Source organism: Colletes gigas, unplaced genomic scaffold (assembly GCF_013123115.1).
Source record: "Colletes gigas isolate AHSC1104 unplaced genomic scaffold, ASM1312311v1 Colletes_gigas_Sc00042, whole genome shotgun sequence".
In the NCBI taxonomy this organism is placed as follows: domain Eukaryota; kingdom Metazoa; phylum Arthropoda; class Insecta; order Hymenoptera; family Colletidae; genus Colletes; species Colletes gigas.
In genome coordinates, this window is record NW_025106671.1 from 994816 (window position 1) to 1020394 (window position 25579).

The 25579-nt window shown below is 33.1% G+C and overlaps 1 protein-coding gene across 3 annotated transcripts; it reads left to right on the forward strand.

Annotated features, from left to right (window-relative positions):
* The first annotated feature begins 90 nt into the window (after nucleotides 1-90).
* On the forward strand, nucleotides 91-25573 carry LOC122402974 (neprilysin-1-like). Of its 3 annotated transcripts, none has more exons than XM_043406220.1 (15): nucleotides 91-336; nucleotides 6710-6855; nucleotides 11194-11820; nucleotides 16754-16979; nucleotides 19037-19075; nucleotides 20033-20278; nucleotides 20540-20748; nucleotides 21249-21428; nucleotides 21892-22103; nucleotides 23186-23402; nucleotides 23564-23746; nucleotides 23912-24074; nucleotides 24204-24520; nucleotides 24923-25195; nucleotides 25277-25573. In XM_043406220.1, exons 3-14 carry the CDS (start codon nucleotides 11716-11718, stop codon nucleotides 25193-25195), a joined length of 2370 nt encoding a protein of 789 aa, XP_043262155.1. In that variant the 5' UTR covers nucleotides 91-336; nucleotides 6710-6855; nucleotides 11194-11715; the 3' UTR covers nucleotides 25277-25573. The 3 variants fall into 3 exon arrangements, with proteins under 3 accessions (XP_043262155.1, XP_043262154.1, XP_043262156.1); XM_043406219.1 differs by having other exon boundaries at nucleotides 25299-25573; XM_043406221.1 differs by having other exon boundaries at nucleotides 24923-25191; nucleotides 25299-25573.
* Nucleotides 25574-25579: the final 6 nt, after the last annotated feature.

Here is a 25579-nt window from a genome sequence, read left to right on the forward strand (position 1 = left end):
TGCTACTGCCACGGACTGTTCACCGACGCGACTCGAACGCTCGCCGCCCAGGTGGCGACACCTCCCCGGCGCAGTAATCGATCGAAAAGTGCAGCGTCTCTTCGGTTCCCGCGAATACCATTATTATTGATTTTCAATCCGTCGTATCGATGCACGATTTTTCTACCGAACTGTGATCAAAGTGAGCCCGAGTGTGTTCCGTTCGACCGTAAAGGGATATTTCAAGCAATAGGGATTTTGATAAAAGTGAATCGAGATTTCTAGGAGCGTTTCTGTGCGGGAAGATTCGAACGCGTCGAAGCAATATTAAGCAGAACTTTGCACGCCTCTGATCAAGTACGTATTGAAGGAATGTTGATTCCAGGATGTAAATAAAAAATGGTCGCATTTTGGGCTCATAACTTGGTATAACCTCTCAAACGTAGAAATCGATCGATAAGTGCAGCCTTCTTTATTCGTTTCGAGGAAATTACTGTTTCATATATTTTTACAGCATATTTGAGGTTAAAGAGTCATATGATGGTTTTAGTTGACTGTTAAGGGAATATTTTAAGTTGCGTAGTATGAATCGTTACGGAAGTGGACGGGAGTTTCCTAGCGGCAATATTCCCTCGCGCGGGAAAATTTGAATGCCAACAAATAACATACGCATGATATTAGTGGTATTTAATATCATAGTAATTGGAATTATGGTACAAATATTATTTATATGAAATACCCGAAGAATATTAATATATAGCCTTTAAAATTTGTTTGAATGTAGTAATACGAATCATGACGGAAGTGGACGAGTTTCCTGGCGGCAATATTCCCCCGCGCGGGAAAATTTGAATGTCAACAAATAACGTACGCATGAGATTAGTAGTATTTATATGAAATATCGATGAATATCAATATAATAATCGTTATAATTAATTTAAATGTAAGAAACTTGATTAAACAACGTATTAACTGCTTGATAAGTAACTCCTTGTTTGTTTCAGCGATTTTTTTTGCGACGAAAATAATTTCAATCGCATGTTTGACAGCAGATCCGCCCTCTGAATACTAATATCGATAATTGCGAAGTTGAGAATTATCATTGTTGTGTCATCCGTATCGGACACATGTGCAGAAGTCGTGTCTCGAATTTTAACGTCGCCTTTTGCGCTCAATTACGAATGCAACGCGCGTTTCGATCGAGGTTATGTCACACCTGTTCGATATTTAAAAAAAAAAGAGTTGCAAATTTTTTAAACGTATAGTTCAATATTTTTTAATAGACAAATAGTCACACAATTGTTTCATGTTTTAGAATAAAAAAGTGAGCTTGCTATTGGTTCAAATTGGGAGCGTGGGGCGCAGTCGCGCCGAAATTCAGTCAGTCTGGCATTGACCGTCGTCCATGTTGGTGTTTCTCTCGGTTTTCCACGTCCACTGGAAAATCAAACATTTCATTTACGAACAGTTCGCCATCGTTTAATTAAAAAATCGAAAATCGTTCGAAATTCGTCGCGATTCCTGTGTTTCTCGTAATTCTACCATTTTTTTGGTAAACAATGTATCTAAAAAACACTAAAAAATTTTGAGAATTTTTCATCGATGTAGTTTGACTCTCAGTGTTAAATAATTGTTGTTCGTAGTGAACGATAGTATTTCGTTATTCTTGCGTACATTGTGCGTTTATTTTTACCAATTACGAACGTAGTTGTTTGTTTAAATATCAGATGGCGCTGGAAGCGTGGATATCGTGAAATGGGGATGGTTTTTTTCGCGCCACTTTCTACCAGAATTTGAAATAATCGAATTCTGTTTTTTGAATACGAATTTTTATAAATGAACGCAGAGTCTCGATGCTAAATTTTCGGGCTTTTTTCTCTTCTTTTTTTTTTAGCAGATTTGGGGATTATTCTAGTAAATATTTAACTTCGTTTCGGTAGAATATTGAATTATTTATTTGAAACAAATCATTCTCTACTTATTCGGGTAGATATTTATTTATGGAAGCAAATAAAAATTTTCTTTTTTTGAACAAAATTTTGAGTCCATTTTAACTCAAATTTGAATATTTTGTTTTTTTTTTTTTTATAGAGGGTTTTTAATCAGATTTTTGTATCATTTTGTTTGAATATTCTTTATTTCTATCATTATTCGTGTACCCATTATAATTATTCTTATTTAGTAGAAACAAAAGTTTTACGATTTTCAAAGTAGTTTCAACGATTGAATTTAGATCGAAAAATAAAAGAAAATAAACAGAGCCAAACGCAAGTAATTAAAATCACTGTATAAAGTGTTACAGGAATTGATATAAGATGAAGATATTAATAGAAAAGCTAGAGACATCGATCAATATCAAAACCTCGAACAAAATATTTTTAACTTTCCATCGACTGTAAATCGCTGGACAAATAATACGGACCAACGAATAATAACAAAATTATTAAAGTCTCAATCAGAATTATCAAAATCATAATCAAATTAGTATATAAGTAATTATCCGTATAAAATCATTTTGCAATTAATTATTATCCCCAATAAATCAGTTCTCAATACACTCGACTAATTTTTGCATTCATTATTTTTAATTGCAATTTAACTTCTCAGTTGTTTACTGTTTCCATACAGATTCCAATTGTTGAAGTAGTTTCTAAAGCGTGAATAATTGCGAATGAAAACTTTCTGATTCGACGTTCCAACAAAAGTCGATTGTAAAAGCCAATACAGTAGAGTTTGAATAAATGTTTCACGTTCAGTATTGTCTGTAGTTTATAGGCAGCTGTTATTCGAACAAAGCTGATATATTCTTGTGAGGTATTCATCTAAGAAAATAGAATGTTATTTCTGATTTTTATTCAATAGAATTTTGGCTAATTTTGCTAAAATTAAGGGGGTTGATATTAAGGTTGATTAAAATTGATTAGGATTTTTTGAAAAAAAAAACCAGATAAAAATAGTAAAATATATAGTAAAAAATAGAATGTTATTTCTGAATTTTATCAAATAAAATTTTGGGGGGTTGATATTATGTTTGATTAAAGTTGATTAGAATTTTTGGAACAAATCAGATAAATTCTTATTTGAATATTTATCCAAGCAAATGAAATATTATTTCTGATTTTTATCAAATAAAATTTTAGCGAAATTTGCTACAAATAAGGGGGTTGATCTTAAATTTAATTAAAATTGATTAGAATTTTTTGAATAAATCAGATAAATTTTTATGATAATATTCATCTAAGAAACTAGAATGTTATTTCTGATTTTTATCGACTCAAATTTTGGCCAACTTTGCTACAGATACGGGGGTTGATATTAAGTTTGATTAAAGTTGATTAGAATTTTTGGAACAAATCAGATAAATTCTTATTTGAATATTCATCCAAGCAAATGAAATATTATTTCTGATTTTTATCAAATAAAATTTTAGCGAAATTTGCTACAAATAAGGGGGTTGATCTTAAATTTAATTAAAATTGATTAGAATTTTTGGAAAAAATCAGTAAAATTTTTATGAGAATATTCATCTAAGAAACTAGAATGTTATTTCTGATTTTTATCGAATCAAATTTTGGCCAACTTTGCTACAGATACGGGGGTTGATATTAAGTTTGATTAAAGTTGATTAGAATTTTTGGAACAAATCAGATAAATTCTTATTTGAATATTCATCCAAGCAAATGAAATATTATTTCTGATTTTTATCAAATAAAATTTTAGCGAATTTTGCTACAAATAGGGGGGTTGATCTTAAATTTAATTAAAATTGATTAGAATTTTTGGAAAAAATCAGTAAAATTTTTATGAGAATATTCATCTAAGAAACTAGAATGTTATTTCTGATTTTTATCGACTCAAATTTTGGCCAACTTTGCTACAGATACGGGGGTTGATATTAAGTTTGATTAAAGTTGATTAGAATTTTTGGAACAAATCAGATAAATTCTTATTTGAATATTCATCCAAGCAAATGAAATATTATTTCTGATTTTTATCAAATAAAATTTTAGCGAATTTTGCTACAAATAGGGGGGTTGATCTTAAATTTAATTAAAATTGATTAGAATTTTTTGAATAAATCAGATAAATTTTTATGATAATATTCATCTAAGAAACTAGAATGTTATTTCTGATTTTTATCGAATCAAATTTTGGCCAATTTTGCTACAGATGAGGGGGTTGATATTAAGTTTGATTAAAGTTGATTAGGATTTTTGGAACAAATCAGATAAATTCTTATTTGAATATTTATCCAAGCAAATGAAATATTATTTCTGATTTTTATCAAATAAAATTTTAGCGAAATTTGCTACAAATAAGGGGGTTGATCTTAAATTTAATTAAAATTGATTAGAATTTTTTGAATAAATCAGATAAATTTTTATGATAATATTCATCTAAGAAACTAGAATGTTATTTCTGATTTTTATCGACTCAAATTTTGGCCAACTTTGCTACAGATACGGGGGTTGATATTAAGTTTGATTAAAGTTGATTAGGATTTTTGGAACAAATCAGATAAATTCTTATTTGAATATTTATCCAAGCAAATGAAATATTATTTCTGATTTTTATCAAATAAAATTTTAGCGAAATTTGCTACAAATAAGGGGGTTGATCTTAAATTTAATTAAAATTGATTAGAATTTTTTGAAAAAATCAGATAAATTTTTATGAGAATATTCATCTAAGAAACTAGAATGTTATTTCTGATTTTTATCGAATCAAATTTTGGCCAACTTTGCTACAGATACGGGGGTTGATATTAAGTTTGATTAAAGTTGATTAGAATTTTTGGAACAAATCAGATAAATTCTTATTTGAATATTCATCCAAGCAAATGAAATATTATTTCTGATTTTTATCAAATAAAATTTTAGCGAATTTTGCTACAAATAGGGGGGTTGATCTTAAATTTAATTAAAATTGATTAGAATTTTTTGAAAGAATCAGATAAATTTTTATGAGAATATTCATCTAAGAAACTAGAATGTTATTTCTGATTTTTATCGACTCAAATTTTGGCCAACTATGCTACAGATACGGGGGTTGATATTAAGTTTGATTAAAGTTGATTAGAATTTTTGGAACAAATCAGATAAATTCTTATTTGAATATTCATCCAAGCAAATGAAATATTATTTCTGATTTTTATCAAATAAAATTTTAGCGAATTTTGCTACAAATAAGGGGGTTGATCTTAAATTTAATTAAAATTGATTAGAATTTTTTGAAAAAATCAGATAAATTTTTATGAGAATATTCATCTAAGAAACTAGAATGTTATTTCTGATTTTTATCGACTCAAATTTTGGCCAACTTTGCTACAGATACGGGGGTTGATATTATGTTTGATTAAAGTTGATTAGAATTTTTGGAACAAATCAGATAAATTCTTATTTGAATATTCATCCAAGCAAATGAAATATTATTTCTGATTTTTATCAAATAAAATTTTAGCGAATTTTGCTACAAATAGGGGGGTTGATCTTAAATTTAATTAAAATTGATTAGAATTTTTTGAAAGAATCAGATAAATTTTTATGAGAATATTCATCTAAGAAACTAGAATGTTATTTCTGATTTTTATCGACTCAAATTTTGGCCAACTATGCTACAGATACGGGGGTTGATATTAAGTTTGATTAAAGTTGATTAGAATTTTTGGAACAAATCAGATAAATTCTTATTTGAATATTCATCCAAGCAAATGAAATATTATTTCTGATTTTTATCAAATAAAATTTTAGCGAATTTTGCTACAAATAAGGGGGTTGATCTTAAATTTAATTAAAATTGATTAGAATTTTTTGAAAAAATCAGATAAATTTTTATGAGAATATTCATCTAAGAAACTAGAATGTTATTTCTGATTTTTATCGACTCAAATTTTGGCCAACTTTGCTACAGATACGGGGGTTGATATTATGTTTGATTAAAGTTGATTAGAATTTTTGGAACAAATCAGATAAATTCTTATTTGAATATTCATCCAAGCAAATGAAATATTATTTCTGATTTTTATCAAATAAAATTTTAGCGAATTTTGCTACAAATAGGGGGGTTGATCTTAAATTTAATTAAAATTGATTAGAATTTTTTGAAAAAATCAGATAAATTTTTATGAGAATATTCATCTAAGAAACTAGAATGTTATTTCTGATTTTTATCGACTCAAATTTTGGCCAACTTTGCTACAGATGAGGGAGTTGATATTAAGTTTGATTAAAGTTGATTAGGATTTTTGGAACAAATCAGATAAATTCTTATTTGAATATTTATCCAAGCAAATGAAATATTATTTCTGCTTTTTATCAAATAAAATTTTAGCGAATTTTGCTACAAATAAGGGGGTTGATCTTAAATTTAATTAAAATTGATTAGAATTTTTTGAATAAATCAGATAAATTTTTATGATAATATTCATCTAAGAAACTAGAATGTTATTTCTGATTTTTATCGACTCAAATTTTGGCCAACTTTGCTACAGATACGGGGGTTGATATTAAGTTTGATTAAAGTTGATTAGAATTTTTGGAACAAATCAGGTAAATTCTTATTTGAATATTCATCTAACCAAATAAAATATTAGTCTTGATTTTTATCGACTAAAATTTTGTCCAACTCAGGTACAAATAAGGGGGTTGATATTAAGTTTGATTAAATTTGATTAGGGTTTGTTGTTTTTTCCGAGTATATTTTCTTGGATAACAGATATCGTTTGTTTTAGGATCCGGGGACACTTGAAAAGGGGAATATGTCTCCGACGATGACGCGTGAAGGGGGTTGGAACGTCGAGGAGGGTGAATTTGTGGAGCAAGTAAACGACGATGTCGATGTACCCAACCTTCTGATCATCGAACCGTGCCACCCCAGGTAAACGACTGTGTAAATTTGAAAAATATCGTGGCCAGAGCTGGGCGAAGCGCCATTTTAATTAGTAAGTGGCAAATAAATATTTTATTTTGGACCATAAATGCATTCTCCAAAAGAAAATAATTTATTTCATAGAAAAACACTTCAAAATAGTGTTTTATTCTAAGCTTTATTTTTTTTTTCACCTCTTTTACAATTTTTATTTTATTTTATATTTTATTTTATTCTAAGATTACTGGAAAAGAAAATATTTCAATTTTTTTTTCACCTCTTTTACAATTTTTATTTTATTTTATATTTTATTTTATTCCAAGGTTACTGGTAAAGAAAATATTTTTACTTTTCTTTTACCACTTTTACAAATTTTATTTTATTCTAACGTTACTGGGGAAAAAGTATTTTTATTTTTTTTTTTCACCTCTTTTACAATTTTTATTTTATGTTTTATATTTTATTTTATTCCAGGGTTATTGGAAAAGAAAATAAATTTTTTTTTCACCTCTTTTACAAGAGGTGATCTCTTTCATAATTTATTTTGGAATTAACAACCCCTCAAAATGTTAATTTAAAATATCATTAAAATATCTTTTACATGAGGTGATCTCTTTTACAATTTATTTTAGAATTAACTACCCCTCAAAATGTTAATTTAAAATATCATTAAAATGTCTTTTACACGAGGAGATTTTTTTCACAATTTATTTTGAAATAAACAACCCCTTAAAATGTTTATTTAAAATACTCTTTCTGTAAATTTTACCCAGCTTCTATCGTGATTACCATAATTTTATTATTCACTCTGTGATGCACTCTCTAAAATAAAATAGTGTATTTAATGGAAAAATACTTCAAAATAATATTTTCTTCCAAGATTATTTTGTTTTTTTTTTTACTCGAAGCATAAAATAAAGTAGGTTTAGGGGGGAAGTAAATAAATTTGCAAATAGTATTTTATTCGCGTAATCTCTTTCATAATTTATTTTCGAATTAACGGCTTCTTAAATTATTTGAATTTTTAAAAGTTTGTCGCTTAATAAACTTTCCCCGTAAATTTCACCCAGCTTCGATCGTGGCTACTACAATTTTATTATCCACCCTGTGAACAGTAAAAAAGTATTTTTATGGTTTTAATGCGATATAATATTTAATAGCCACTTTAGCGTAGAGAGGTCCTCCATTTTATTCGAATTTTTTCAATAACTTTAAAAGAAAAATAAACGAGCTTTTTTTTAATGCTCGTTATTTACAAAACATTTAATTTATTGATTAAATGTTCTAATTTATTATTTACAAAACATTTCATTTATAGATTAAATTTAGATTTATTATTATAGAATAAATTTTAATTTATCATTTACAAAACATTTAATTTATTGATTAAATCTTCTAATTTATCATTTACAAAACATTTAATTTACAGATTAAATGTTTTAATTTATCATTTACAAAGCATTTAATTTATTGATTAAATGTTCTAATTCATTATTTACAAAACATTTAATTTATAGATTTCAATATACAGTAACATCGTTGACAAATAAAATACACACACTTAAATTTTCAAAATAAAATTGTGAATAAAGTCACATAAGAATTTCAAAAATCTATAAGTGAAATTACATTCATTTTCAAACGTCACAAAAGTGTTGGAATATTACACTTTAGACGATTTCAAAACAATAGAATTTTCTTCTAGAAAATTACGGTAAATTTTTAAAAATTCAGTAGAATAAATTTTTCAAAAAATAGTATTAAAAAATATGAATGGTTTGTGGAAATTTACGTTTCATTATTCTGACTTTCCAGAACGAGTTTCGTTGATTTACGTTTCATGTTAAATTTTTACTGTTTGCTGCATTATAAAAAAAAATAAAAATGAAAAACTGACGGAGGGTAATATCAATAAAAATAGAAAACGTGAATTTGTCCTACGAAGTTACAATGTTACAATGTCACAAAAATGTCACGATGTCACAAAGTCACAATGTCACAAATATGCCACGATATCACAAAGTCACAATGTCACAATAAATGCCATGATGTCATATCACAATAACACAAAAATGTCACGATTTCACAAAGTCACAAACCACAATAAATGTCACGATGCCACGAGGTCATAATGTTACAGAAATGTCACGATGTCACAAAGTCACAATGTCACAAATATGCCACGATATCACAAAGTCACAATGTCAATAAATGTCATGATGTCATATCACAATAACACAAAAATGTCACGATTTCACAAAGTCACAAACCACAATAAATGTCACGATGCCACGAGGTCACAATGTTACAGAAATGTCACGATGTCACAAAGTCACAATGTCACAAATATGCCACGATATCACAAAGTCACAATGTCAATAAATGTCATGATGTCATATCACAATAACACAAAAATGTCACGATTTCACAAAGTCACAAACCACAATAAATGTCACGATGCCACGAGGTCACAATGTTACAGAAATGTCACGATGTCACAAAGTCACAATGTCACAAATATGTCACGATATCACAAAGTCACAATGTCACAATAAATGTCATGATGCCATATCACAATATCACAAAAATGTCACGATTTCACAAAGTCACAAACCACAATAAATGTCATGATGCCACGAGGTCACAATGTCACAAATATGCCACGATATCACAAAGTCACAATGTCAATAAATGTCATGATGTCATATCACAATAACACAAAAATGTCACGATTTCACAAAGTCACAAACCACAATAAATGTCACGATGCCACGAGGTCACAATTTTACAGAAATGTCACGATGTCACAAAGTCAAAATGTCACAAATATGTCACGATATCACAATGTCACAATAAATGTCATGATGCCATATCACAATATCACAAAAATGTCACGATGTCACAAAGTCACAAACCACAATAAATGTCATGATGCCACGAGGTCACAATGTCACAAATATGCCACGATATCACAAAGTCACAATGTCAATAAATGTCATGATGTCATATCACAATAACACAAAAATGTCACGATTTCACAAAGTCACAAACCACAATAAATGTCACGATGCCACGAGGTCACAATGTTACAGAAATGTCACGATGTCACAAAGTCAAAATGTCACAAATATGTCACGATATCACAAAGTCACAATGTCACAATAAATGTCATGATGCCATATCACAATATCACAAAAATGTCACGATGTCACAAAGTCACAAACCACAATAAATGTCACGATGCCACGAGGTCACAATGTTACAGAAATGTCACGATGTCACAAAGTCACAATGTCACAAATATGTCACGATATCACAAAGTCACAATGTCACAATAAATGTCATGATGCCATATCACAATATCACAAAAATGTCACGATGTCACAAAGTCACAAGTCACAATAAATGTCACGATGTCACGAGGTCACAATGTCACAATAAATGTCACAAAGAATTCGTGTCAATCCTCCCTCTACTGTTTTGGTTGTTCTGGTGTTAAAAAAGAAAACCTTAAAAATTTCACTATCCTAAATTCGTAACAAATACGTGAAACCGTCCCACGAAATCACAATGTCACAATGTTACGATGTCACGATGTCACATATGTCCCAATCTCAGAAAAATGATGCAATGTCACAAAAATGTCACGATGTCACAAATGTCACAATCTCAGAAAAATGATGCAATGTCACAAAAGATGTCACAATGTGACGAAGTAACAAATGTTGCAATATTAATAAATTGTCTCAATGTCACAAAAAATGTAAAAATGTCGCAATATCACAAAATTGGCTCAATGTTACAAAAAATGTCAAAATGTCGCAATATCACAAAATTGTCTCGATGTCACAAAAATGTCAAAATGTCGCAATATCACAAAATTGTCTCGATGTCACAAAAAATGTCAAAATGTGGCAATATCACAAAAAAATGTGAAAATATTGCAATGTCAAAATGTGACGGAGTAACAAATGTCGCAATATGACAAAATTGTCTCAATGTCACAAAAAATGTCAAAATGTCGCAATATCACAAAATTGTCTCGATGTCCCCAAAAATGTCAAAATGTCGCAATATCACAAAATTGTCTCGATGTCCCCAAAAATGTCAAAATGTCGCAATTTCACAAAATTGTCTTAATGTCACAAAAAATGTCAAAATATCACAATGTCACCAAAAATGCCAAAATGTCACAATATCACAAAGAACATAATTCGTGTCAACCATCCCTCGAGTGTTAAAAATTCGACTAACTTCGACCTTAAATTTTGTTAATAGTTAAAACAAAACCTTGAAAACATGACGATCCTAAATTCGTAACAAAGACCATCGACTTTTTTGTATCAGAGGCTGCGACAACAGAGACGATGCTACGCTGGGAATCCCCACCCTGTTGGTGTGACTCCCGTTGTAAACAAAATCGAGGGTTGCCTCAGGTTGAGGGAAACAGACGCGGTGGGGGAAGGGACACCGTAGGAGGTGCGAGGTGTCCGTGGTAGTCGTCAGTTGCACGGCGGTCACAGATCCTTTCGGAGCCCCAACAGCTACCTGATCGTCGCGAAACAGACGCAAATATTTACGATTCGATCGAAATCCATCGATCGAGTCCACCAAAAAGGCCAAAGTCTCTGAGATCGATCGAGAAGTGCTCGAGAATAGAAGATCGTTGTGGGTGACGGTGTTCGATGATCTATGACTGACCACTCGCGAGTGTGACTACGTTTTCGGTGACGATCGATCGATCCTGCTCGATCGAGGGGGCAGACGCGATGTCAAAGCTGCAACGGTCGTTGACATAGTTCTTGGATCGAGATTCAGAGGTTTGTTGGTCAGAGACGGGGACAGTGATCGATTCGAGGAGGATCTAGGATGAAGTCTGATAGCAACAACGGATACCTCAGGGCGACTGTGATCATCGAGCAGAATGAAGTACCTGGTGATGGGCAAGAGTCACCAGCCACTAGTCCTCTTCAGGTAAAAGAATAGTGTCTACTTGGGTCTAGAGACAATTTTAAATGATTTTTTAATAAATAATAAAGATTGGAATAGTTTGCATAAGGAATTACTATTTAATTTAATAGTTAAATAGTTAAATACTTTTGAAGTACTTGGTTTGAGTATTAAATTATAGTATTAAATAATTAGAAAATCAAGTAAGTATTTAATACTTAAATGAAATACTATTACATTATATTAGATACTTTTAAAGTACTATGTGTATGTATTATATAATTTATGAATTAAGTAATTATTTAGTACTTAAATGAAATTTGGAAATACTGTTTCATACAAGGTTTGAATCAAGAGAAAATACTATTTAATACTTAAATGAAATACTATTTGGAATTACTGTTTCATTAAATTAAATACATTCAAAGTACTTCGTTTGAGTATTAAATAATTAAAGAATTAAGTAATCATTTAATACTCAAATGAAATTTAATTTCTTTTTTCAAATTAAAAAAAAAATACTATTGAATACTTAAATGAAATACTATTTGGAAGTACTATTTCATTAAATTAAATACTTTTAAAGTACTTAGTTTCATTATTAAATAATTATTTACTACTCAAATGAAATTTAATTTAATACTTATTAAATGAAATTTGGAAATACTGTTTCATTAAAATTTTAAATCACCAATAAAATACTATTTACTACTTGCATTTAAATTCAGATATACAAAATGGTGAACAGGAAATAAAACGTGCAAATTTTTAAACTAAACATATTTTCTATTCGAATAGATGTTTCTTAGAAATATTTCTAAATGCAGACGTCTTATGTTATGGACAAAAGTACACGTTAGTATAAAAAGTTTAATGACAAAAACCTCTCATTTGCAATGCTATTAGTTGCAGTACCATTATTCTATTGAATACTATTCAGTGAAATATTCCTATTCGATGCAATATTATTTTTCTAAATTTCAATGAAATATTTATTTCTATATATATAACTACACACATGAGAAGATAAAAATATTTAGATTCTATTTACTATTTTTCCACAGCCCTCTGTATTTAACTAGTCAAAATTGTTTTCATCGTGCAATAAATCAGGTCATAATTCGAAAATTTGCAATGATCTAATTTGTAATAAAAATTGTACATCTTTTGAAAAATTTTACAAGGAAAGTTTCTTTTAAATACGTCAGAATGGCCAAAAAATTCGTTTAAATAATCGGTAATAAATTAATAAATTTCTTTTTTTCGTTAATTTATAACTTCAAGCTAGACTGCAGATTTTTGTACAAATTAATTAATTTTTATTAATAGAATTAACGAAATGGAAGTTCAATAGCTAGCGTTGTTTCTAAATATGATAATTCGTGTCTTTAACTATTTTTTATATTTCTGCATATTAAGTGCATTCTGTACTTTTTTGAGAATTAAAATTTTGCATAAATGCATAAACATCTTCAGTCTACTTATGACCTGCTCCCATCTTTCAGATAATTTCATAATAAAAAGATGTGGAATAAAAAAAGTTTGAATATTTCATAACATTGTATTTACAACAAGTTTCCTGGTGTGACTTGGCTCGTACAACGTGACTGAGTCCATTGAGTACACCTATTTTATCACCATCTGATGTTTAAAACAAGTGGTGAATAAATTTATTAAATTACACATCTCCAGGGTTATTAAATAATTTGAGAATGTATTTTATTTTGCTATCAGGTATGGTCAAACTCATACTGATTAAGAATCTTTCACGTTTTTTCATTTCAAACTAATAGAATGCCTGGAATTATGGAAAAATGTGAGACGATCTTTTTTAAAACCGACTATGTTTGATAATGTTTGACTAAGTTTGAGATTATGCAGGGCCACCAATTTTAAATCTTTCTTGCTCCAAAAATTTTGAAATATCACTGAGATATGTATAAATATACTCTGTAAATTTGATTGCAGAAGGTCTCATAGTTTATTCACAAAAAATTCCTCAAGAAAGTCTGGAACAATGCACTTCATACTAGTGGATTTTAAAAGAGACTTTGTTTGACTATGTTTGAGATTATGCAGCGTCACCAATTTTAACTTTTTCTCGCTCTAAATATTTTGAAATATCCCTTCAATATCTATAAAAAAACCCTGTAAATTTGACTGCAAAAGCTCCTATAGTTTATTCACAAAAAATTCCTCAAGAAAGTCTGTAATAATGCATTTTATAGTAGTGCATTTTAAAAGTGACTTTGTTTGAGATTAGGCAGTGCCACCAATTTCAACTCTTTCTCGCCAAAAAAAATCTGAATCATCGTTGAGATATGTATAAATAAACCCTGTAAATTTGATTGCAAAAAGTCTCATAGTTTATTCACAAAAAATTCCTCAAGAAAGTCTGTAATAATGCATTTTATACTAGTGCATTGTAAAAGTGACTTTGTTTGAGATTAGGCAGTGCCATCAATTTTCACTCTTTCTCGCCAAAAAAAATTTGAAACATAACTAAGATATGTATAAATATACTCTGTAAATTTGATTGTAAAAGCTCCTATAGTTTATTCACAAAAAATTCCTCAAGAAAGTCTGTAATAATGCACTTCATACTAGTGGATTTTAAAAGAGACTTTGTTTGACTATGTTTGAGATTATGCAGCGTCACCAATTTTAACTTTTTCTCGCTCTAAATATTTTGAAATATCCCTTCAATATCTATAAAAAAACCCTGTAAATTTGACTGCAAAAGCTCCTATAGTTTATTCACAAAAAATTCCTCAAGAAAGTCTGTAATAATGCATTTTATAGTAGTGCATTTTAAAAGTGACTTTGTTTGAGATTAGGCAGTGCCACCAATTTCAACTCTTTCTCGCCAAAAAAAATCTGAATCATCGTTGAGATATGTATAAATAAACCCTGTAAATTTGATTGCAAAAAGTCTCATAGTTTATTCACAAAAAATTCCTCAAGAAAGTCTGTAATAATGCATTTTATACTAGTGCATTGTAAAAGTGACTTTGTTTGAGATTAGGCAGTGCCATCAATTTTCACTCTTTCTCGCCAAAAAAAATTTGAAACATAACTAAGATATGTATAAATATACTCTGTAAATTTGATTGTAAAAGCTCCTATAGTTTATTCACAAAAAATTCCTCAAGAAAGTCTGTAATAATGCACTTCATACTAGTGGATTTTAAAAGAGACTTTGTTTGACTATGTTTGAGATTATGCAGCGTCACCAATTTTAACTTTTTCTCGCTCTAAATATTTTGAAATATCCCTTCAATATCTATAAAAAAACCCTGTAAATTTGACTGCAAAAGCGCCTATAGTTTATTCACAAAAAATTCCTCAAGAAAGTCTGTAATGATGCATTTTATACTAGTGCATTTTAAAAGTGACTTTGTTTGAGATTAGGCAGTGCCACCAATTTCAACTCTTTCTCGCCAAAAAAAATCTGAATCATCGTTGAGATATGTATAAATAAACCCTGTAAATTTGATTGCAAAAAGTCTCATAGTTTATTCACAAAAAATTCCTCAAGAAAGTCTGTAATAATGCATTTTATACTAGTGCATTGTAAAAGTGACTTTGTTTGAGATTAGGCAGTGCCATCAATTTTCACTCTTTCTCGCCAAAAAAAATTTGAAACATAACTAAGATATGTATAAATATACTCTGTAAATTTGATTGTAAAAGCTCCTATAGTTTATTCACAAAAAATTCCTCAAGAAAGTCTGTAATAATGCACTTCATACTAGTGGATTTTAAAAGAGACTTTGTTTGACTATGTTTGAGATTATGCAGCGTCACCAATTTTAACTTTTTCTCGCTCTAAATATTTTGAAATATCCCTTCAATATCTATAAAAAAACCCTGTAAATTTGACTGCAAAAGCGCCTATAGTTTATTCACAAAAAATTCCTCAAGAAAGTCTGTAATGATGCATTTTATACTAGTGCATTTTAAAAGTGACTTTGTTTGAGATTAGGCAGTGCCATCAATTTTCACTCTTTCTCGCCAAAAAAATTTTGAAATATCACTGAAATATATACAAATGGACCCTGTAAATTTGATTGCAAAAGGATTTATAGTTTGCTCACAAAAAATTCCTCAAGAAAGTCTGGAATAATGCATTTTATACTAGTGCATTTTAAAAGTGACTTTGTTTGAGACTAGGTAGTGCCATCAATTTTAACTCTTTCTCGCCAAAAAAATTTTAAAATATTTCTGATATATGTCTAAATAAACCTCGTAAATTTGACTGCAAAAGATCGAATAGTTTATTCACAAAAAATTCCCCAAGAAAGTCTAACTTTAAAATCGACTATGTTTGACTGTTTTTGAAAATACGTAGTGTCACCAATTTTAACTCTTTCCCGCCCAAAAAATTCTAAAATATTCCTTCAATATCTATAAATAAACTCTGCAAATTTGATTGCAAATGGTCTCATACTTTTTTCACAAAAAATTCCTCAAGAAAGTCTAAAATCGACTATGTTTGACTATGTTTGAGATTATGCAGTGCCATCAATTATAACTCTTTCTCGCCCAAAAAATTCTAAAATATTCCTGCAATATCTATAAATAAACCCCTTAAATTTGATTGCAAAAGGTCTCATACTTTTTTCACAAAAAATTCCTCAAAAAAATCTAAAATCGACTATGTTTGACTATGTTTGAGAATATGCAGTGCCATCAATTTTAACTCTTTCTCGCCCAAAAAATTCTAAAATATCCCTTCAATATCTATAAATAAACCCCCTAAATTTGATTGCAAAAGGTCTCATACTTTTTTCACAAAAAATTCCTCAAGGACACGATTCCCTAAAAAATCGAGTTCCCCCACTAGAAGACCTCTTTTTCACTTAAACGACTCTATGAAAATTGTTTCTTATCATAAATATCACTGAAACGTGTATGTTAAAATTCTTTCTTGAGAGAAAACATGTCCTGGTTTCAGGTGACCTACGGTCCTTGCGGGAACGCAACAACGACGGTTCTTCATCATCCTGGAAATAGGCCGATCGGTGGAATAACACGGGCCACGTCAATCACTCGTAGACGGGGTGGATCGACCAACAGACAGCAATTGCTGGTTGTGCTAGCTGTCGCTCTGCTCGCCACTTGTCTTTTCATTCTTCTGCTGTTGGCGTTAAACACGAGCCGCGAGTACGTGCAAGAGCCCTGTAAGTTCAATTAGTTCTAAATGGCGCCGGTTGCGTCGGACGATTCCGGTTCAATCAACCAGCAAACTAGTCTCATAACTATAAAACCACCCTAAAGTTTTCAATTTTATATATATTCTTATTGAAATTTTAAGAATCTTTCACTTATTTTTAAATGAAATTATTTTTAGTTGCAGGGGTCAATTACAATCATTTTTGGTGAATAGACATACCTTCGAAATCCTACGCATTTTTGAAAAAAAAATTCATGAAGTTGACAAATTTTTCGACGGAAAAAAGAAAATTTCAAATCGTTCTGAAAAAATTATTGTTAGCTAGGGGGGTCATTTACCATCATTTTTTGTCATTATGCATATCTTCGAATTCCTACGCATTTGCGAGAAAAAAATTCAAGAAAGTAGACCAATTTTTCGTTGAAATTGAAAAGTTTCAAATCGTTCTGGAAAAATTATTTTCGGTTAGAGGGGTCAATTATAGTCATTTTTGGTCGTTAGACATACCCCTTAATTCCTACACATTTTTCAGGAAAAAATTCGAGTAGGTGCTAAAATTTTTCGGCTCGATATTTGTTCTCCAATATCGATGGGGGTAACAAAAGTTACGAACGAAACTGAAATGGATGGCTTTCAACGTCGAATATCGCGATGGTCGTGAATCGAATCGAGGCTATCGAGTTTCGCTCCAAAAGGCTGTGTCATGTCACCTCGTATCAACAGGAATTAATCACTTTACCAACGTATCCATAAAAGCCAAGGAAAAGAGAAACGTGTGCTCGCGATACCGTAACTTTTGATATCGAACTTTACGACTACGTTAATTTATATTATACGTAATTTAGAATTTTTCAAAAATAGTTTGAGCAAATTAAAATATGGCGAGAGTATTATAAATTTATTGGTGAGATTCTCCCGATGAAAACGAGTACAAACATGACACCACTTGGACAATTTTTAATTATACGCAATTGAGAATTTTTCAAAAATAGTTTGAGTAAGTCAAAATATGGCGACAGTATTATAAATGTATTGGTGAGATTCTCCTGATGAAAACGAGTACAAACACGACACCTTTCAGACAATTCTTAATTATACGCAATTGAGAATTTTTCAGAAATAGTTTTGAGCAAGTCAAAATTTGGTGAGAGTATTGTAAATGTATTGGTGAGATTCTCCCGATGAAAACGAGTACAAACTCGACAGTATTTGGACAATTTTTAATTATACGCAATTGAGAATTTTTAAAAAATAGTTTGAGTAAGTCAAAATATGACGAAAGTATTATAAATGTATTGGTGAGATTCTCCTGATGAAAACGAGTACAAACACGATACCATTCGGACAATTTTTGATTATACGTAATTGAGAATTTTTCAAAAATAATTTGAGTCAATCAAAATTAAATGTTGTCCGAATGGTGTCGTGTTTGTACTCATTTTCATCGGGAAAATCTCGCCAATACGTTGATAATATTCTCACCACATTTTGACTTGCCTAAACTATTTTTGAAAAATTCTCAATTACGTATAATTAAAAATTATGCGAATGGTGACGTGTTTGTACTCATTTTCATCGGGAGAATCTCGCCAATGCAATGATACTACTCTCACCGCATTTTAATCTCATGTTGTACTCCTCTTGATCACTCTTTATTACCATCAGAATACTAGGTTATGTGGACTAACAGTGTACAAAAACAAACTATAATTTATTTTAATTCAACAAATTACTTTATACAAATTAAATTATAATTTGTTTATATTTTTTTATGTAAAGCCACTATAGTCATTATTTTACGGTAATTAATAGGATACCGTGTTGTAGGAGGGCTATCTGTATTAAACCTCGGGGAATGCAAATACGAGTTTATTTCGTATCAACTGAAAGAACACACAGGGAACGCCCCTTTTTCCACGAAGATAAAAACCAACCTCGATACGCCTTTGTTTTTACAGTTGTTACAAAAAATCGCTTTTCGATGTCTCAAAAATTGATTGGCAGACCTTTCGATGAAAATTGCATTTTCCACGATTTTCAATAATTTTCTTCCCTTTTTTTCAGGTCCAAAGGTTTGCATGACGGAGGAATGCGTCAGAACAGGTAATTACGAGTATTTTCGAATTTGATTTTCTTGGAAGCGTCCGATATTCGAGGCGCCGCGGCGATAGGCGAAACGCAATCAGCGAAAACTGATTGGTGGTAGGCCGGAATTGCGTTTATCTCATGACAAATGCGTGGCGTGCGCACGTACGCGAAATCGGATTAACTATTCTCCGTGGGATTGCTTGTCGACCAGCGTTGTGTGGTTTAAATTGCTCGGTCAATGGAAACGAACCGTGGAACCGAGGGCTTCAATTTTCCATTATTTATTTATTCGAGGGGTTTAATCTGGGTTTCGGTTCGTTTTCACTGCAGTTGCCAATTACTGCTATTGTTTAAGGGGGAATTCCCCTGTAACAGCGTTTTAAGTTTTTTATTTTCTAGGGAATTAAAAGCTGTACTGGACTTTTAGGGATACGAAGAGGGACTCTTAAACTACACAAAAATATTTTTTAATATACTTTATTTTATAATTTGTTATTAATATGAGATCATTAGAAACATCAAAAGTCATCATATTGTTTCAAAAGTTAACAAATTTTATACTCATACAAGGTTACTTCCAGTTTACATGTTTAGTTTGTCTATTTAGTTAGTCAATTATTTAAAAATTATGACAAATTGTACGTCAAGGGGTTAAAAGGAACTTATTCCTATTCTGAACGAATTGAAACTGTTGGAATAAAGATCACTAGTTGCAAGTTCAGCAGTTGGTACCCCTGGTGGGGATCAGCCATATATAAATACGGGGAATCATCGTCGTGTAAGGTTAAGTTGAACCGGAGTTGCACGTGTTCAAATGTAAATTTAGAAACATGAGTTTTGTGCTCAAATTAATTAAGTGTATTCATTTGGTGTGACACGTGTGAAATTAAATGGTCCGTAATAAAGTTAGTTGAGGAAACCAGACTTTGTAGTTTTTATTAATTTAATAAAAATTTGTTTGAATGATTCCAGCGGCGAGTCTGTTGTCAGCGATGGACCAAACCGCGTCTCCGTGCGTGAATTTCTTTCAATACGCCTGCGGTGCATGGAACAGAATGCACGTGATACCGGAAGACAAAAGCTCCACCAGCACGTTCGAGGTCCTGGCGGATCAGTTGCAAGTGATCCTCAGACGAATCCTCGAAGAACCACCGAACGACGACGACAACGACGCCACGCTGAAGGCGAAAATGTTCTACAAATCGTGCATGGACATCCGTGGGTACAACGAAAATCTACTAAATAAGTTTTCTTCGCTTTGTAATTGTGATATCTCAAACATTGAGCATCATGGTCCAACCACCGTTAGTCGAAGAAATTTTTGTAAAATGTTTTCAAAGAATTGTGAAGTATTTCAGAGTTATTTGTTGAAATAGTAATACAGTGAACACGAAGAACATCTCACCTTTTGTTAGCGCAAAAGATGATAAATTCACTGATTTTTCTACGTCCATAAATATTTTCCAATGCTTTGCGTAGCTCGAATCAGGGAAATCGGCGATGCCCCGTTGAGGAGTGCCTTGAAACGCCTTGGCGGGTGGCCAGTGGTGGTTGGTCCGACTTGGAAGCCACCCCTTTATCCGGTCGAGGTTCTTCTGGGTCGTCTGCGCGGGGAATACAACGAGGGGGTGTTGATGGAACAGCGGGTCGGTCCAGACGACGAGAACTCCTCAGCCAACATCCTGCAGGTGCGCCGGCAAAGTAAGGCCCCTTGGTCGACGACTGGATAGCATTAAAATTGTAATGTAAACCGAAAAAGAGGGGATTAAGGGTTAAAATAACACTCGAGTTGCCTAGAATCAGTTCAATTCTACAAAGAAAAGTTTCAACCAGTTCGAATGGCGTTCAAAACAGTGTTGTGGAAAGATATAACAAAAAGGAGGGGATGAAGGGTTAAAATAAGACTCGAGTTGCCTAGAATCAGTTCAATTATGGCTGCTTTATGTTGAACTACTGGTCGACCGTAGGGGAACCCCCAAGTGAAGTGCTTGTGTATTACTTTTACAGCAGTTTTATAAAACATTCTTGAAAATTGCTTTTATTTTCAAATGTCACAGTGCTCCTCCCTCAAAGATTTTAAATATTTTAACAACACTGTCTCGAACGTCTTGTTGGAGTAGAGTTCTTCGAAGCCACCACCGGTCGACTGGAAAGCGAAGAGTTTATCGAATCGAATGTGTTTTTGCAGCTGGATCAGATGCAGCTAGCGTTGCCAAGCAGAGATTACTATCTGAAGAGGAACAGCGAGACAGAATTGAACGCGTATCATCGTTACATGACGAACGTCGCTTTGCTTCTTAACGCCAACCCCGAAACAGCCGCTGAAGAGTTCAGACACGTGATTGGGCTGGAGAAACAATTAGCTAACGTGAGAACGTAATTTGCAAATTTATTTTCACGAGACACTTTTGATATCAACAACGTTAGAAACTTTATTGAATAACATTTAAATTTTCATTCTCAAAATACTAGAGAATGCACTTGAAATGCAAAAATGTAGGAAATATTTAAAGTAAGATACGAATTATTATATTTGGGGGTTGAAACAACCCTCTACGAGGCTCCCATTTTATTAATTCTATTAACAATAGGTTTATGAATACTCAGAATAAAACACGAGCATTAGGAGCACTAAAATTTAATAAAAATAATAAAATTATGGAGAATTAAATTCCCCATGAATTGCTGACAAATGATATTTATGAGTTCTGAATAATCAAATCTGAATCTGAATAAACCTAGCGTTAAATAAAAATATGAATTTAATATTTAATAGTGACGAATGTAAACCTAAATCCTCATCCAATAGCAGTAAATTTGAAAATAAACAGGCGTCCTTGCCGGAGGCGGACAGGCACGACACGTCCGCCATTTACCGGAAGCTGACGTTGCGCGAATTGCAGCGTGAAATCCCGGAAATCAAATGGCGTGTTTACCTTCAGGAGTTCATCAGTGCCCCCATAACAGACGAGGAGCCAATCGTGGTGTACGGTATGCCGTATTTCGTCGAAATGGGTCGCATCGTGCACAGGACAGATCCAAGGTAACTATCAAATCACATATTTTCAAAATCTGTACAAAATACCCAACACTATTACTCAAAATATGCGTACTTGGTACTTCAAACTCCATACAAAACATAAGAAGATAAAACACCATTGAAAACAAGTTTTGTTTTCCAGAGAAAACAATTATTTACGAAAAAATGCTCTATAGAAATCCAGTATACAAATTTGAATTTATTTTCAATTAAATAAATAATTTATAGTTAATAAGAATTGCTGAAACTTCTTTGGGTATGTAGCGTCAAAGTAAATGTCAAAATAAACATAGAAGATGGCGTAAATTATAATAGGTGATGTATTCATTGGATAGAGGATGAAATGCCCTTTAAAATGAGCGTTTGAACGAGTCGATAGCATAATTAGTTCCGGAGATATAGCGATTTTAGTTTCGAGTCGATCGGATGGCTAGTTTTGGTGATATAAGGGTTCATTGACCTCGCGTAAATAGTAAACAGTGCGTAGTGGAGTGTTGGAAACACTACGCGTCACTAGAGGTCACGACAGTCACGTGATTTGGAGTAGATCAGCACAACGAGTGCGAGCGAGAGGCCCGACGCGTTAGACGGAGACAGAGACAGTCGAATTAAGAAAAATACCACTTTACATAAATTACGATATCTCGAAAACGAAAAGTCGGATCGACAAAAACCAAAAACCATTTCAAAGAGGAAGGTTTACCGCTTCTAACAATCGCTTAATTATGGATAAAGCACGAGTAGTTTCGGAGCTGCACGTAATTAAAGTTTTTAGTAATTTCAATGCGCGTTGGTAGTCCGCCGTGACACGGGGGGCGCCACAAGCGGAGTTTTTAAGAAATTACCCCTTCATATAAATTACGATATCTCCAAAACGGGAAGTCGGATCGACAAAAACCAAAAACCAATTTCAAAGAGGAAGGTTTACCGCTTCCAATGGTGGTCGAATTTTGGATAAAGCGTGGGTAGTTTCGGAACTGTACGCATGTAAAGTTTGACTATTTTTAATACCCGTGATTAGACTGTTCTAAGTGGACTGTTGATATTGATAAATGTTAATTAAATTAATAAACGATCGTTTGCAGAATCTTGCACAACTACATCCTTTGGCGCCTGGTCATGTCGATAATGCCATACATGATAGACGAGTACCAACAAAAGCGGATCGAATTTCGTCGAATCCTTCAGGGAATATTGAGCGAGAGGCACAGATCGGTCCAGTGCGTCGAATGGACGAACAAAAAGCTAGGCATGGCTGTGGGGGCACTCTTTATACGTGACAATTTCAATCACGAGAGTAAGGTGACTTTTTCCATTTCTTAACGAGTCCTCGTCACGAATCGTTTAACAATTTCACCACCCTTTCACACCTGCAGGGCTGGGGAAAATGCTAAATACCTAATTTAATTCCTAAATCCACGATTGCACTGTCTTTAGAATCGAAAGGTTCGTTTGCTTCCCAGGAGACGGCGCTCGAGATGATCCACACGATACGCGAGGCGTTCAACGAACTTCTCGACGAGAATCATTGGATGGACGATGAAACGCGAGCCGTGGCCAAAACCAAAGCCGACTCCATGAACGAGAGGATCGGTTATCCAGAGTTCCTCAAAGACCCTGCCGAGCTGTCCAAAGAGTACCTGATGGTACGTGGTTCTTTCTCGCCCAAAAAATTTGAAAACATCACTCAGATATGTACAAATAAACCCTGTAAATTTGACCGCAAAAGGTCTTATAGTTTGTTCACAAAAAATTCCCCGAGAAAGCCTAGAAAAAGCCTTGATGTTATGTCACAACGTTTGACTTTGCAGTTGAGCATCACTGAGGACCATTTCCTCGACAACATACTAGCCCTGCTCAAGTACGACGCGTACGACAACATACAGAACCTACGAAAACCGGTGGACAAAGACAAATGGCCCACGGAACCAGCGGTCGTGAACGCTTTCTACAATCCCAACAAAAACGACATTGGTAAGTCCAAACCTATTCGCTATGCTTGGGCCAATAAGACCAGTCAGCAAACGTAAACGGTTCTGAAAGTCTATTCATCCAGCGAACACTTTGTTCCTCTTCACTGACTCCTCCTGTTCATCGTTACAGTGTTTCCAGCGGGGATTCTGCAGCCACTGTTTTACTCCCAGCACTTCCCAAAGTCGTTGAATTACGGTGGGATCGGTGTGGTGATTGGCCACGAGATCACCCACGGTTTCGACGACAAGGGCCGTCAGTTCGACAAAGATGGAAACATGATGCAATGGTGGAACAACGTGACCATCAGAGCCTTCAGGCAGAGGGCTCAGTGCATCGTGGATCAGTATTCCAGGTACAAACTACAGGACGTAGGGTTGTACATCAATGGGAAGATGACTCAGGGGGAGAACATCGCTGACAATGGAGGACTCAAACAATCTTTTAGGGTAGGTCTACGGAGCGAGTTCCCTGTCAATTGGCAGGGAAATATAAGCAATGCAATGGGGGGAACGTAGTCGTCCAGGTACCTAGATAGTAGGAGAAGAGTTAATTGTTTAAACAAACACCTAATGTAGCCGCCTCACGGCAAGAGGTTATCTTGCTCCCTTGCTCCCTTGCTCTGTCTATCTTTCTCCCTTGCTCTCAGGCGGGAACACGTGTATCCCTTCTACTTCTCCCTCATTCCTTCCACGGGGCTTCAAATGAGGCGACTACTGTACTTGTCGATATTGATATCACATTATTAATCAAATATTATTTAGAATTGCCTTCACCAGGGTCTAATGATGCTCATGTACACTTCAATCTATGGCATAATATATACAAAAACATAGAATCGCGCGTTCCAGGCGTACAAGAAGTGGGTGTCGACCCACGGGGAGGAACCGCTGCTTCCTGGAGTGAACCTCACGCACGATCAGCTCTTCTTTCTGAACTACGCGCAGATCTGGTGCGGGTCTATGAGACCCGAAGACGCTCTGACCAAAATACGCAGCAGCGTTCACTCGCCGGGCCCTATAAGGGTCTGGGGGCCCCTGTCCAACAGCGAGGACTTCGCCAGGGCCTACGACTGTCCGCCAGGCTCGCCGATGAATCCAATGCACAAGTGCAGCGTGTGGTAGGTGGGTCAGCAAGCAATAAAAGTTCACGCCAGGAGCAATTTTTACATAATAAAGTATAAAAAATAATTCAAACATTTGCAGTTCCTGTTAATCACTATTGCAGGTAATGTTAGCCACGGAGAAAGGGAATGAGAAGACTACTATCATCCCAGATCAATTGTTGTCCATGATGGGGGGACCACAGAAGCCAGAAGACTAGCTTTATTTCATCGTGGTTCGCTACGCCGTGGATCTCGATGATTATATCAATGCGTGAGTGTGTACATGTGTGTATGCGTGTATCAGTCGGGAATGATCAAAGGTGAGCATCTAGGTGACAGTCTGAGATCCTATGAATAACAATTACATGTGTATATACAACTTTAACCGTCTAATATTTTGCGC